Source organism: Microtus oregoni, unplaced genomic scaffold, assembly GCF_018167655.1.
Source record: "Microtus oregoni isolate MIOR12 unplaced genomic scaffold, Mior012 000038F_ref0000394, whole genome shotgun sequence".
In the NCBI taxonomy this organism is placed as follows: domain Eukaryota; kingdom Metazoa; phylum Chordata; class Mammalia; order Rodentia; family Cricetidae; genus Microtus; species Microtus oregoni.
Window position 1 is genome coordinate 560,835 of NW_024543097.1, and position 15,447 is coordinate 576,281.

The 15,447-nt window shown below is 45.8% G+C and overlaps 1 protein-coding gene across 1 annotated transcript in view; it reads left to right on the forward strand.

Annotated features, from left to right (window-relative positions):
- The first annotated feature begins 5,756 nt into the window (after nucleotides 1-5,756).
- The window catches only part of Adam23 (ADAM metallopeptidase domain 23), a 159,133-nt gene continuing 149,442 nt past the window's right edge, over nucleotides 5,757-15,447 (forward strand). The window contains exons 1-2 of the mRNA XM_041631816.1: nucleotides 5,757-6,366; nucleotides 7,589-7,806. Coding sequence (XP_041487750.1) covers nucleotides 6,168-6,366; nucleotides 7,589-7,806 — 417 coding nt within the window. The 5' untranslated portion in view covers nucleotides 5,757-6,167. The remainder of the gene's footprint in view (nucleotides 6,367-7,588; nucleotides 7,807-15,447) is intronic.

Here is a 15,447-nt window from a genome sequence, read left to right on the forward strand (position 1 = left end):
TGGCAATTTTGCTAGGTATATCAAGACATTATGCTCTATAATTTTTGATGAAAAGCTTTTCAGGTGAGTAAACATGCAGCCAGGTAGAGGATCACTGTCGGTCACACATGTAAGTCCTGGTGTCCCCTCACCCAAGGTGGAACTCCTAAAATGAGTACTAGTAATGTCCTTCTTAAGCTGTGGGGTTGAGCATCACATAGATGGGCACAGATTTAAAACACTCTGCGTTGTATAAACGTACAGTAATTAGTAAAGTTGCGTTTTTGTTGTTTATTATTTCATTTTATTCTTCTCTCAATCATTGCATCAGTAAAGTTGTGTTAAAGGCTTTCAGCAATTGTTATTATGTACCAGGAAGGATTATAATTCGCATATTAATTTTTCGGCTTGAGTTCAAACTTTCTCAGAGAACATTCAGCTCTGTCTAAGAGCGGTCGTGCTTTCCCAACCCTAGTCCTTGCCCTCAGTCCCTGGCAGCAGAAATTCCTCTGTGAGAAGGACCTAGTGTGAGTTTGAGCATCATTGGCAACTCAGTGGCTCCTGGCAATCAACACGTTCTTGCATGTTTGTAGAGCACATACTTTGTTTGGTGCTTTTTGCTGTGGTTTGTAAATACACTAGAACTATGGGACACATGAGGCCAGTGTTTGCCAAGTGAGAGGAAGATGAACTGCTTTTCCAATTGTGTTCTGTCAGAAATTTCCAGTTAAACTGCATTTGGTATAACAACCTTTCAAACCTGATTCTTTTCAGGGAGTACCTTCTGCCAGGGGTGCTGCCCTCCACAGTCCCCCAGGTCTCTCTGTTTTATGGTCCCCAGTGTCCCTTTTGTAGGGAATTCTTTTTCTTTTTCCTAGTAGTGTAGGAGTCACTGACATTATGACTTCTGAAACTGTGGCATCCTTTAGAATAAATACTAGCATACTTTAAATTTTTTAAGTTTTTTAAACTAATCAGTTAGCTTTTCCAGTAGGCGCTTATGCAGAGTAGGCTAGTATTGAACTTACTAAGTGGCTTAGAATGACCTTGAGAATTGACCCCTCTGCCTCTACCATCCACCTGCTGGGGTTGCAGGTGTGCACCTCCGTTCCTGGTTTTATGCTGGTTTATGGAATAAACCCAGAGGCTGAGCTAGACCCTAGCCCTCAAACGGAGGTGTTATGTGGACTGGCAGACTTATTTTCCATAGACGCATGTTTCAAGTCACACCATGTGCTGTGTTGTGTCTGGAGCACAGACTCACTACCCTGCATCTGCTCTCCAGGACCGAGTGTGAGGAGGAAAGGCAGATCACCGATAGTGACGGGCTCACAGAAGGGATGTCACGGTGTGTGTTACCTTGTCTTCTGACTTCTCATGGCTGTAATGTTTATTTAAACCTCTTTTCTCTCTGTAAAATACAGTTTGGCACAATAAAGGAAAGTTTTGACATCTGTATTGTTTTGGTGAATAAATTCTGACACTTGTCCCACCATTTAAGTTCTGGGAATTAGCACCAAAAAGGAGAGATGCTTTTTCCTTAGGAGCTCGTTCATGTATTGAACATCTTTGAAGAAGTTAGTGACCGCTTGCTGATACCTACTGGTTGAAAGGAAACAATTGAACAAGGGTGATCATATTCACACACATATACACATACATATATATTACATATACACACAGAGCTATATTATATAAACATACATATATATTATACACACAAACGCACCCGCACGCTTCATAGCACACGGGTTGATGTCAAGGGACAACCCTCGGGAGTTGGCTTTCTTCTTCCTCCCTGTGAGCTCAGGTGTCAGGCTTGGCAGCAAGCACATTATTTCCCTGCCGAGTCTCCTCACCAGCCCCAGGTTCTTTTGAAAACAGAGCCCTAAATGTTGTACCTGCCTGCCTCACTTTTCTACTCACAAGCCACAGGCCACAGTACAATTTATAACTATGAACTTAAGTGTATTTGACTGTGGAGTGCATGCAGACATATTCTGCTGTGTAAAATGATGGGCTGGTGAGTTAGAGCCTTCAGCCTAGATTTTTATTACCTGAAGATTATTTTTTTATTACACTTACGTATGTATTTGAGATAGAGCCTTGCATGTAATTTTTGCTGGTCTGGAACTTGTGATGTAGTTCAGATCGGCTGAGGTATCATCTGTCTCTGCTTCTGCAATACTGAGATTTAAGGCATGCACCATTCAACACGCTCAGTTCACACACACACACACACACAGACACACACACACACACACGGAGGGAGGGAGTGAGGGAGGGAGAATGTGCAGTGTGCATGTTTGTTTGTGGAGTATATTTGTGGAGGTCATGACCCTATGCAACTTGTAGCTATCATTTCTTGACTTCAAGTGGTTCTCAGGGATTGAACTCTGGCACCTTTAGCTACCAAGACTTTCTGGCACTGATTTTTATATTTTTTAAACTGTTGTTAAGAATAAAATAAGTGACAGAGACCACATATCCCACGGAGCCCACGATACTGACTAAGTGATACTTTCCAGAAAATGTGCTGGCCCCTGATACGTGGAAAATACCAACAACAGAGCTCACTCGTTCTACACATCGACTAAGAAACGAGTGTTGTTCTTCTCTTTAGTACGGTTTTCCACTTGTTTACTCAGTGTTCGCAGTCACCAGAATGAGACACAGTGACGTCACCCGTGAAAATCATATGACATCATCACCCACAGCCAGCTCTGTGATGCCAGTTACTCCTCAGCTGTGGAGCAGTCCCCTCTGCTCTTGTTTGAGCTCTTACTGGCTCCTAGACCTTTTCTCAGCTTCCAACGTGGCCAAATCACTTTAATTGTTCTCCTGAGCCTATTCTGTCACATCCCCTCCTTTTCCACCTCCTTCACCCTCCCCTCCTGGGACCCTTGTGGGCCACGTGCCCTCTAAATCTAATATTTCCATGGCTTGACTTTTTCTTGTTTTTATTTCATTTTAATTGTCTCACGAGTTTTAAAATCAGCAAGCAGACTTTGGCAAAGGGAGGCTGCAGTCAAGTGGCGGTCCTGTCCAGGCCAGCTGAACCATTTCTGCAAGTACTTGATTGCCCAGTCTGGAGGCTGCTTGGAGACACTGGTGTCCATACTGTATGGTCCGATTGGCCCCATGAGCCCCCACAGCAATCAGTTCCCACATCTGCCATTCTGACCAGATCATACCAGTGGTTCACCGAAGACCTCCACAGCCAGTGCACCTTTGTTTCCAGAGCCAGGCTGATCTCAAACTTCTGATCTTTAATTTTCTTAACTCCAGCCAAGCTTGCTGAATCTCTCCTGTTGCTACCTGAATTCAGTTGTCTTTTGACATCGTCACCTGCCGTGGTAGATTTGTGTGTGTGTGTGTGTGTGTGTGTGTGTGTGTGTGTGTGTGTATGTGTGTGTGTGTATGTGTGTGTGTGTGTATGTGTGTGTGTGTATGTGTGTGTGTGTATGTGTGTGTGTGTGTGTGTGTGTGTGTGTGTGTGAAATGCTGGAATGGAACCCTCAAGGCCTCTCACATGCTAGGTCAGCACTGCACCCCTAGCACCTGTTTTTGCTAAGTTTTGTTAGGGAAAAGCCGATTTGCATACGCAGAGCAAGGCATTGGAGAGGAATCAAGAAAGTCGTTAACAATCTACACCACAATGGCAAAAATGGGACTATTCAGAAGTAAACTCTATCACAATGAAACATCTTAAATTAATAATAAGAATAAGAATAATGATAAATATAATAAATTGGCAACTAAAGAATATGTGATTCTGTTGACCTTTATTTAAGTAGAGGTTAAATAGCAAATGCTAATTAATAAACGTTCCTTGTGGTTTACTCATTTCCTGCCTCACTTGCTGGAGACACTGCCTTGCCTCCAAGTGCGTCTGTAAGCATTACACTGCTATATATAAATGCTGTTTTTCATTACAAAGCATAAATCAGCATCCTTCCTTGTAAATATCCCCACTCCTCATCAGAAACCGAATGGAACCACATTCTGCGTAGGCTGGTGGGTTGTAACGGTGGTGATCCGTCAGCCCAGCTCAGACGGTAGGTTTACTTAGTGAGCAGACTGAGAGAGTGTCGCTTGGTTATGAGCCATGCCTTTGAAATAACTTGTGCCGAGACACTTTCTCCTTCATTTCCTTTTCCCTTCAAAGTCCTTGGCTGTCTTCTTTCTGGTTTTATTCTCCCAAATTCATTTCCAGGATGCGTAGTATAACAAATACAAGTTGGGACAACCTAGCCACCTTGCCCTCTTGAGCAAGACCTTTGCAGGAATACTGGCCTTAGGGGGCAAAGACACCTACACGCTCAGCAGCTTGACTACACCATGGTACTGGGTAATCTACACAGCCTCCTAGCTGACTCACTGTTATCCAAGAGAGTTCCCTGGGCAGTAAATATCATGTTAGGACTTGGGGCTACAATGTGAATGAAAAGGAAAACTGTGACTGCCTCATACGGAGTCTCTCTGTGTGTATGTGTAGTGTTAATACTAATTACAAGTTGCCAAAATTTGCAATGAAAAGGCTAAAATTAATATCCGACACCCCAACAATCTGAGGTCCGTGTGCAGGTCTGTCCGTCCTTGTCTCTCTCCGGAAGTTCTTGTGGTGAAGCTGGAGCGGAGAAGGCAGCAAACAGTCTTGACAGTGTGATGGTGATGGAAGCTTAGCTTCTTTTCTTTTTTAGGATTAGGGTCAGGTTTAGGGTTACGGTTAGAGTTCGGGTTAGGGTTCAGGTTAGGGTTTGGTTTTGGGTTCGGGTTAGAGTTATGCTTAGGGTTTGGGTTAACTTCTTGAACCCTCCCCGACCCTCTATTTTAAATACAGATAGTGGAATAAGATACCACTGTTATTACTTAGCCATCCTTGGTAGAGTGTATATGTCAATGCTGGTATTACTGAAGTCTGGTGGTAGAAATGTGTCTCGAATTCTAATTTGAACTACCAGAATTAGCAGCGGCTACTAACCCACCCAAGCCAGGGAATTGACAGAAGTGAGAGAAAGTATCCCCTTTCTCTGAACAAGGTAAGACTGGAGCCCATAAATAGAAATGTATTCTCAGAAATGTCTGTCCACCGCCAAGGTAGGTTGACAGACGATAGATTTCCCAAGATAGCTGCCACGATTGGTTTCTACTCCTCCGTATTTATTCTTTTCCAGACATGGCCCCTCATACTTTCTGAACTTAGCTTTCCTCAAACCCATGGGCACACACAGGAAGGACCTACGACCCTGCAAAGGGATCCCAGTGGCTCCATGCCCATATAGGCAAGCCTGCGGATGCTCCGCAGAGCTTCCCACTGTCATCCCACTCGTTATGAGGAGCACAGCTATTTTTACTTCCCCGGCAGCGGCCCTTTATATTTATTTGAGGGAAGGAAGTAAATAAAGATTTTAGAAGGAAAAATGCGTGGACTCAGTTTTCCCTGTGCTGGAGAGGGTTGGCATAGAAGTGAGTGTTGAGGATGGGTCGTTTTCCTTGGCAAGTTGTTGCTAGATCAGGCCCACCCCAGGACTGGAATCGTCTGCCCTTTTCTCTTTGGGTTCAACCCTGACTGTAGGCTTGTTTCTCCCCTACCCCCATCCTTGGAGGTGCCACCATCTTTTTTGATGCTGCCTGGGATGCTGTATCACTCTGCACCCCCCCCCCCCACACACACCTCCCCGGGGCTCCCACAGTAGAGCATGCGCAGTGTGGTCCATGCGGGCCACAGCATCAGCATCTGCAAGAGCATCAGCATCCGCACCCGAAAGCCCGCTCGGGCGCGCTCCCGGAGGGTGGGGTGCAGTACCGCGCTGCGCGTCCCCGTGTCTCGTGCCCGCGCCGCGCGTGCCCGCGCCGCTCGCTCCCGTGCTCCTCTTCAGCATCCTCAGGCCCGGCAGCAACCCCCGCAGTCACAGGAGCGGCCGCGCCCGCCACTGGGAGGGTGCAGCCACTGGGGAGGGTCTAATTTGGCTGAGCGGAGGGGACCCTCTCTGCAGGCCGCTTCCCGAAAGGCGGAAATAGCCGAGGAGGGCGCGCCGCTGTCCCCCAGCCCCCGGCCCCTGACCCCTGCCCGCGGCCGCAGCATGCGCGCCCAGCCGGCGTGACCGGCTCCGCCCGCAGCCGCCCCGCAGCCCAGCCCGGAGCTCTCGCGGGTCACTCGGACCGGCGCCCGGGAGCGATGAGCCATGAAGCCGCCCGGCAGCAGCTCCCGGCGGCTACCCCTGGCGGGCTGTAGCCTGGCCGGCGCCTCCCGCGGCCCCTGTCGCTGCCCCGCCGGCCCGGTGCTGGCCCGCGCGCCACCCTGCCGCCTGCTCCTCGTCCTTCTGCTGCCAGCGCTCGCCGCCTCGTCCCGGCCCCGCGCCTGGGGGGCCTCTGCGCCCAGTGGTGGGTATGGCCGGTGCCCTTTTCGTTGCCTTTTCCATGGGGCCCTTGGGAGGAGAGAGAAGGGCACGCAGGTGCGTGTACCCTGAACGTGTGGGTCCCCAGCCTGGCCTTTGAGCGCCTCTCTGTCGACCTGTGCACCCTTCTCAGTCCCAAGCCCAGGTTCATGCTAGTTCACTTTTGGAAGTCCGTTTCTGTTGCATTCACTAAAGACCCATTCCAGTGACTGTGGGTTCCACCCAGAGGTATTTCGTGGCTCCTGAGTCCTTTAGCGCTCCCTATGTAACTTCCAGGGACAGGGATACGCAGTGAGCAAGCAAGTTGCTTCTTGCTTTGGGGAACCTTCCTACGAATGCGGGGAGCATGCAATAATAGTGGCAAATGCTTGTTTCTTCAAATTCCCCACTAGGTTTAGTGTCTGCTGTTGGAATTCAGGTGAGGGAGGCATACTTTGGGGACCAGAGAATGAAAGTCTCCAAGACACACTTTGCGCATGACCTTTGACTGTGTTTTCCCAAAATGCTTGTCATAATGAGCAATCAGAATAATACAGTGTTGAGCACACTGGTGATTGGAAGTCACTGAAATCAGAAAGCTGACCTTGGAAGTCAAAGAAAAAGAATTTGGAAAGTTGCCAACTTCTGTAGCCCTTTATGACAAAACAGTTTTTTCCCTCATCTCAAAGTTAAAAAAGAAAAGGAAATCATATATATATATATTGTTGAAAGAATCACTTTACATTCAAGGTTCATGAATTCAGCCCCCAAGACATGTCAGGAATGTTCTTAGCTCCCAGACAGGATGCTGAGCTTGGTCCAGTTGAATTGCTCTGACCTCCAAAGAGGGAGGGGATGAGGGTCAGGACCCTTGAGCATGTCCAGTTGCTGACTCTTCTCTAAGCCTTTTCTGTCCCTACCCCCTCATAGTTGGGACATTCAGATCGAAGACTAGTTAGGGAAGGTCTACAATGGCTATAGTATAATATATAATATAGAACCACGATTGTATAAGCTTCCCTGGCTCCTAACTTACCCAGAGTATCCCACTGTTACAATCACTTGTTTTTCTGCGTCTCCACTTCCTACCTCCTTATAAATAGGAAAACTTTGTTAATGCAATTAACGGAAAGGTGCATTTTAGAATGTACATACTTACTGGATGTCTATGTGTATGTTTGTGTATATTTGTGCTTTTTGCTCTCCCCCCCACCCCACCCCACCCCCAGCTCTGCATTGGAATGAAACTGCAGAGAAAAACCTGGGAATCCTGGCAAATGAAGGCAATGCCTCGCAACAGAACAGCAGCAGCAATACCAGCTCCAGCAGTGCAGTGCAGAAGGAAATCACACTGCCTTCGAGACTGGTATATTACATCAACCAGGACTCCGAAAGCCCTTATCATGTGCTCAACACAAAGGCCAGACACCAGCAGAAACACAGTAAGGTAGGCAGGGGCTGAGTAGGCCCGGGTTGCTGCCATGAAGACTTCTCCTTCGGTTTGACTTTCTGCCAGAATCTGATTTCACAAATTTTAGAGCAGCATTTTATTAAGAAAGCAATTAATATGATGATAGAAGAGAAACCAGAGGGAATTAACTTGGGATCGACCAGGGCAGGGTTAACTGTTTGTTTCTTTGACTAAATGAAACTGAACAATTTCGGATGTCCCGTGAGGAACTTGGTTCCCGTGTCCCTCGGGTGCTTTGGTATTAAACAGTAGAGCGTACTTGTTTTGGGGACCTTTACATAAGGATGCAGGGATCTACCTTTCTGGAGATAAAAACTCCCTGCAGTCTGTCCACAGAAGGCCTCGCCGATAGGCAGTGTGGCTGCCGCTTCCCCAGCAGTGTTTCTGTGTAGAACTTGCATTTGAGTTTACTTTATTTCTTTAGCTGGGCATTGGGTTGGCATGGCAGCATTGCCATGATATTTTTTTTGTCAGTAAACAATCTGGCATTTCAAGAGGCTCTGAAGAAGAGGAAACCATGACTTGTCTAAGATAACAACTAGTTTGGGTTGACATCATCCTTGAGGACTCTCTGCGTCAATGGGGAACAGGAACTTCTAGGTTGGTTTAGAAAGTGGTATTGCGCTTGAAAAGGGGACTCGATTGAAGACAGAAGTATTTAATGTCCCAAGAGTTTATGGGATCCGTTCTCCTGTGTCATTGGACCCGAAGCAGGTCTACACAGTGACGTGGTGGAGCCTCTGTTCTGTATTAGGTGCAGAAAAAGAAAACAGACTCCTTATGTTATGTATTTCCTTCTGAACAGTTCCTGTTCAGTTGGCAAGAGAAGGAAGTAGTTAAAGCATGTAGAATTTAGGCCAAGCTTCTGTGATTTGCACCAGTGTGTGGTTAGTTTACTGAAACAGGGGTAAGTACAGTGTCCTTCCCCATTTCATAAATGGGTAGATAAGGATACAAGGCCTTCGACGACTCTTCTGAAGGTTGTAAAGTAGCTTTTGGATTTGAACTGTTAATTGTTACTATTTTTAGAACAAGTGAGGTCCTGAAACAAAGCTTTCTTCCTACTGAATAACTTCGTTAACGCTGTTCGGCTTGTTCATGTGATTTTGAAGGGGTTTTTGCCCACTGTGGTTCAGATCATGAACTTCTCTTTGGCCAAGTCTTTCCCTCAGAAGGTTTTCTGTATCAGAGGAGCAACTAACACTTCACGTCTTACTGGTGGAGGGAGTGGGTGTTGTCTTTAGGAAGAGACATCCAAGGTCAAGCAAGCATTGAAGACTAAATAGCTTCCCTTATAAATGATCCTTGTGCCAAGTGGGGGATGGGCTGTGCTCTGTGGTTATAGTTTTTAAACTCCAGGGCCTTTGCACAGGGCGCTGGAGGAAGGCCAAAGTTGCTCCAAGGCTGGCTTTAAAGAACGTCTAAGCCCTCCTTAGCCGAGATCTGAAAGAAGCTTTGGTGGAATTTCTTTTTAACTTGGGCGTTGAACTCTGTGACTGATGCTTGCCCGGTGGTCTAGCCTTAGATGGCTGTTTTGCTTGTGGGTGTGATTTTACATCATATGTCTGACTTAATGATAGTAATATCTGTTGAACTTTTACCTGTCACTATATAGAGGCACAGAGTCTTCCTGTTTGACGTTGAAGTGACTAAGCTTCTTGACAGCCCCTCCCCCATAGATGGACTTCTTTTTGACTTTTGAAAAGAATGTTTAGGCAGGAATAATATTCAAAACTCTTTTTTTTTCTTAATTCCGTCAATATCTGTTATACATTTCTCATATGCAAAGCTGTATGGTAAGGGCTCACAGATAAGAGATAAGAGTTGCAAGGATGAAAAAGTCGTAGTTATTCTCCAGGAGACACAGGCTTGGCATAAGCAAGATTCTGAGATGTGCCTGGGTCAGATTTTAATAGTGCCGATCTGATTTGGTGCCACGTGAAATTTCCTTTTATGGTCCACGGTTTCCTTTTCCCTGGTATCTTTAGGATTTTCTTAAACTGGTTGATAAGAAATATTGTTAACATACAAGAATCTGAAAATAATTCACCACAAAAGACCAGGTTCGAGCAAGCCAAAAATTCATTTAGGAGAAACCTGATATCAGGGAGGGGGCAGGGTTCGGGTTCTAAACTGTGTCTCTGAGGCAGGGACCTCAGAGCCTGCTCCAGAGTCCCATCCAATCAGAGTGTAGTACTGGGAGAAGCAGCTGGGCACTTTGATGGTGACACAGTTTCCGCCTGTCAGGGAGTTCTGTGATTTGGTGGCTCGGACCAGCTCTGGGCCAACCAATCAGAAAAGAGTGGAATGCTTGTGTGAGAGACTGGGGGTGCTGTGTGCAGGGTTGGGGGCATGCTGCGGCTATGTGAAGGTTAGGGGGCTGCAGCCTAGCCTTAGGTAATTTGGGTAGTAGCTCAGGGCAGATTGGCAGTCTGGGCCACAATGGAGTTTCTGCTGCTAACTAGGATGGAGGAATATTGTATGTTTTCCAGTGGCTCCTATGATGGTTTGCTTCATATCAGTGATGAGAGACTTGTCAGCTTGCTGCCTCCCAAAAGTTACAATGAGAAAGCATAGAATTGCATCCTCATTGCTTTAAAAACTAGTTTTTGGTTTTAATATCTGCGGACTTGAACTTTTCCTGCACTCGGGTTCTGTTGCGCTGAGGCACATTCTAATGAACGCCCTAGACATGCTGAGTCACCGTGCCTCCCTTCTGAGTCCCTGTGACTGGGGAGGGAGGACTGAAATGGGGCTTTCCCAAATCTAGGTCGCAAGGCCAAGCTCCACATTTATGTCTGAAGAAGTTTCATAATCTTGCTTTGGATGCATGGAAAGTTAAAATGCTGATTAACTCTTTCACAGTTGGGGAGTCTGAAAGCTGCGTGTGCAGTCCACCTCGGTATATGTTATTGGGTTTGAAAATCATAGCTTTCTTTTTGTCAAGGAATGCTGAGGAGTTGTGCAGGTTAGTTTTTTGGTCTATCAATTTGACACAAACTAAGAACATTTGGGAAGAGGAAATCTCAACTGAGAAAGTGCCTCCATCAGATGGCCCGCAAGCAACTCTTGGGGACATCCTCTTGTTTAGTAATTGATGTGGGAGGTCCTTGCTTACTGTGAGCAGGGCCACCCCTGGGCAGGTGGTCCTGGGTTCTATAAGACAGCTGGTAAATAGCCCTCCTCCAAGGCCTCTTCTTAAGTTCCTGCCTCCAGGCTCCTGGCTTGAGTTCCTACTCAGACTCTTTCAGTAATAGACAGCAATTCGGAATGTGTGAGCCAAATAGACTCTTTACTCCCCAAGTTGCTTTGGTCAAGGTGTTTTATCACAGCCGCAGAAAGCAAACTATAACAGGAATTATTTCAATTTCTACATAGTCGAAATGTTGTAGAAACAGTTGTCCAAACAGCTCCATTTTTGAGAGAAGTGAGTACACTTATAACTATGCCAGGATATGAGACAAAGACTAAGATAGCTAAAGAAGGCAGAGAATAAATAAGCCCCTCAGACCTAAACTTTTTTTTTTTTTTTTTTTTTTTTTTTTTTTTGGCTTTTGGTGCTTTCCCAAATTAAGATTCCTTTATAGATAGTCTTATTGGCTGATAGTTTATTATAAAGTCAGTTTAGTATGATGTAGCAGTTTTCGGGCCTGCTACAGAAATTAGTCATTTCGTGTGATGCTGGAAAATACAGACCTGTTGTCCGTCCTATTTTCTGTTGCACAAGTTCAGTCTTCCTGAAACCATCAGGTCCTGAGCCGCTCTTTTGTGGGACAGCACTATAGTGACTGGAGGCCGGGTCCCTCCAGGAAGCTTTAGCCTGGGGGTCTAGCCTCTACAAAGAAGAAGGCGTGATTGAAGGGTTGGGGCTTTCAGCCTTGCCCATCAGGAAAGGGGCTTAACATTTGGTTGATCATCAGTGCCTAGTGACACAATCAACCATACTTACCTAATAAAGCTTCCCTGAAGATGCAAACGCATCGGATTCTGGGAGCTTTCGGGTAACTGAACATGTGGAGGTTCCGAGATAGAGTGGTACCCAAACAGAGCCTGGAAGCTCAACACCTTACTCCCATACCTGGCCTTATGCATCTCTTCCACCTGTCTGCTCATCTGACTTTTCTATAATGTCCTTCATAGCGACTAGTACATGTTTCCCCAGAGCTCAGTGAGCTGCTCTGAGCAAGCTAATCAACCCTGAGCAGGGAGTGCTGAGGCCCCTGAGTTATAGCCAGCTTCCATCAGCACAGGCTCTGGCTTGGGACTTGTGACTGACATCTGAAGTCTTGTGGGACTCAGCCTTCAACCTGTGAAATCTGACACTATCTCCAGATGTATAGTGTCAGAACAAAATTGAATTAGAGAGCGTCTGACTTGTTCATTGTGAAGAACTTGCCAGTTGCTTGATGTGTAGGGAAGCCCCAGACAACTCATGTTAGCAGTGCTGTGTGAGATGGAAGATTGAGCTTTGCATGTTCTGATGTCTCTTTGTTATCAAGACTTGCCCAGATTTATGAATCTAGGAGGAATGATTTGATCATTACACACAGTAATGTATTAATATCGATGCAGGGCACTAATAATATGATCATTACACACACTAATGTATTAATATTGATGCAGGGCACTAATAATATGATTATTACGCACACTAATGTATTAATATTGATGCAGGGCACTAATAATATGATTATTACACACAGTAAAATATTCTCGATGAAGGGCACTAATAAAATGGACAAAGGTGAGGAGCATTCTTCACTCATCCACTCCTTTTTGAGGTGATTCTGTGAAGTCTGTTCCTAAGAAACACGAGCCACAGCTTAGGGTCAGGGGAATGTGACCCAGATATCAATGGGGTCACCGAAACATTGACCTCTTGCTGTGGACTGACTTTTAGGTAAACAGTCTGCTCCTTACTCCCTACGGTTGCAGACTGAGGAGAAAAAGAGATGATTTAGTGAATTCAATTTCTTCCTTCCTGGGGGCTGAATCCAGAGAGTCATGTATGGTAAACACATATGTACCACAGCCGCATCCTGGCTGTAAGTAAATTTGGACCATAGTAATTATGCTTTTGAGTTTACTTCAGTTTTTTTTAACAATATTCTTATTGATTATTTGGGAATTTGACATGATGCACCCTATCATCCTATTTCCCAGTTCTGAGTTTTTGATTTTCTAGATGCCAGAAGCTCCGTTCTTCTTGTTATGCGGCAATAGGAAGAGCAGTATGGGACAAGGAGGTCCCAAGTGTTTCTCCGGCAGGATGTTTTTAATAATCTTTACATCCCAAGTGTTTCTCCTGCAGGATGTCTTTAATAATCTTTAGAAGTCGGGGATATATGTTTTTATGATCCTTGTCTACTAAGAGGAAGTATCACTCTTGTGGAATTGGGAAAAAGGAATCTGGCCGGAAAGTCCCTTTCACAAGTCCAAGTTTTAGCCAAAGATATGTTTGTAAAGTCTTATGCTATGGATGCATCCCTGCTTCTGTATCAGCAAACTCTGAGTCTGATGCCAGGTCTGAGTGGTGCAGATCCCTTCCTCTATTGTGGTGGAAGATTGTATGAGAAATGGACTTTGATATTGACCTCAACAAACTTCCTAAGTTTCCCAGGAGTTTCTAGGCAATCATTGCAAGCTTGTGACTTGAAAAACTCTGTTTATTATTGTGTCATTTGTGGGACTTGGACTAGTGTATCTGTTGAGGGAATTTTTGTGTAAACAAAATATATAAGAAAATATACAGAAAGAATGTAGTGATTGCCATAGCATTTAATGTTATAGTCATACTGAACTTGGAAAACAACCTCCGGATTTTTTTAGTTATTTTTGATGCTGGGCTAGATCATCAGGAGAGGTAATTTTAGTCTTGAGTTTTGGCGTTGTCTAAGTTGCAAACATATGTTTATCCTGTTTAAGGAAGCAAAAATCCCTCTATGGTGGCCCCTCCTCTGGTCACAGTGTTTCTTTCAGGCATTTCAGTTACCGCTCAGCTGTGGGCGTGGAGGAGGGTACAGCACAGTAAGGCATTTGAGAGACCAGGGATGGGGTGTGGTTAGTGAGAAAAAGGTCCTTGTAAGTCTCTAGAAATCGGGAGACCAAGGTTGATAGACTGTGCAGTTGAGAGAGCCGAGAGAAGTGGGAGGCTGTCAGGACTGGAGACAGATGGAGAGTTTTACTTTAGTCCACATCACACGGCGAGTCATGAGAGGGGGCTTAAGGAGTGAGCATGCTCTCGAGCGTCCATTCCGTGACCTGCGAAGAGCTCGTCTTCCTACAGGATGGTAACAACTCTGGCCCATTCATTCTGAGCACCGACAGGTACCTGGAGAAGATAAAATAACAAGGATAGTGGACACAGTGATCTCCCATACAGGGCAGAGTGGGCCTAGGACTCTGGGTGTGACAAGGGCACCAGTTGTTAAGAAGTGAGTCCTATCGAGGTAATGTAGGCATATGCTTTAGATAAGGATAGGAAAAGGCAGAGAGCAACACTTAGAGCCTTCTCTTCCTCTTGGTGGAGTGTCAGAACCAAGGTGCTGCGGTGGGTAGTTCATGTCTGTGCCATTACTAGCTGCTGGAACATGGTAGACATGCAGAGAAGGGAGGAACCTTTGCTCAAGGAAGTCAAAGAGAAGAAGAACTGGCCTGGGTCCCAATTCTACTCCACAGGCTGTGGTTTGAACGTGTTCTACACTATTTTGTGTTGGAAATGCTATTCTCAAACTCATACTTTAGTGGTATGTGATGGTGAAGCCTTGGGAGGTAGTTAGGATTGGAGCAAGTTAAGATGGTAGGGGCCCCATGATGGCATTGGTGGTTTTATGTGGAGAGCAATAGAGACGCTCTAGCTAGAACATTTGGTGTGTCTTGTCGGGATGCAGCAAGAAGGCCTTTTTGCACATGCCAATGCCATGGCCCGGGGCTTTCCAGCCTCTAGAATCAGGAGCCAAATGCACCTACGTTCTCTCAAAGTCATCTGGTCTGTAGTATTCAGTTATAGCAGGAGACAAAAGACTAAGGCTTCCTCCTGCCTCGGTTGTAACCTTCTTTATTTCTTTTGCTTTCTTGGTGTCTTTGCATATTTGAATTTGGATCCTTGTCTCTGAGTCTTTTCTTCTATCAAGTCTAGACCATTTTCGTTTACCCCCTCCCCCCAGAATCAATCTGAGCAGCTCACAGCTGACGCATGCTGTTCAAAGTCCAGCTTCATTGTGTGGCCCTGAATAATGCTTTTTTGCTCAGGACCTGATTCCTTCTTGTCAACTGTATAACCGCTGCTACCATCCTGCCTTCAATTCTCAGGGTTAGTGGCCCACTGTCCCTCTTTTCAGCCCGTTAGAAGATAACCCAGGACTCTTTGCCTGGTGTGATTGCCCAGGTTTGGTGGCTTCAGTCTGCGTGAAGTAGTTCAGGCAAGGAGAGAGCTGCTCATCATCCCCATTCTCTCTGGGATGTTGTCTCTCCGCATGGAAGAGTGAACTTGGGGAGCGTCTTTGCCTCTTCTCTCCTTCACTTCCTGTCTATAAATAGTCAGTGATCAAGTCTTGATGCTGAGCCCCGAGCCTACCCCTCCTCTCTACATTGTGCTCTTGTCAATTGCCTCTTGCC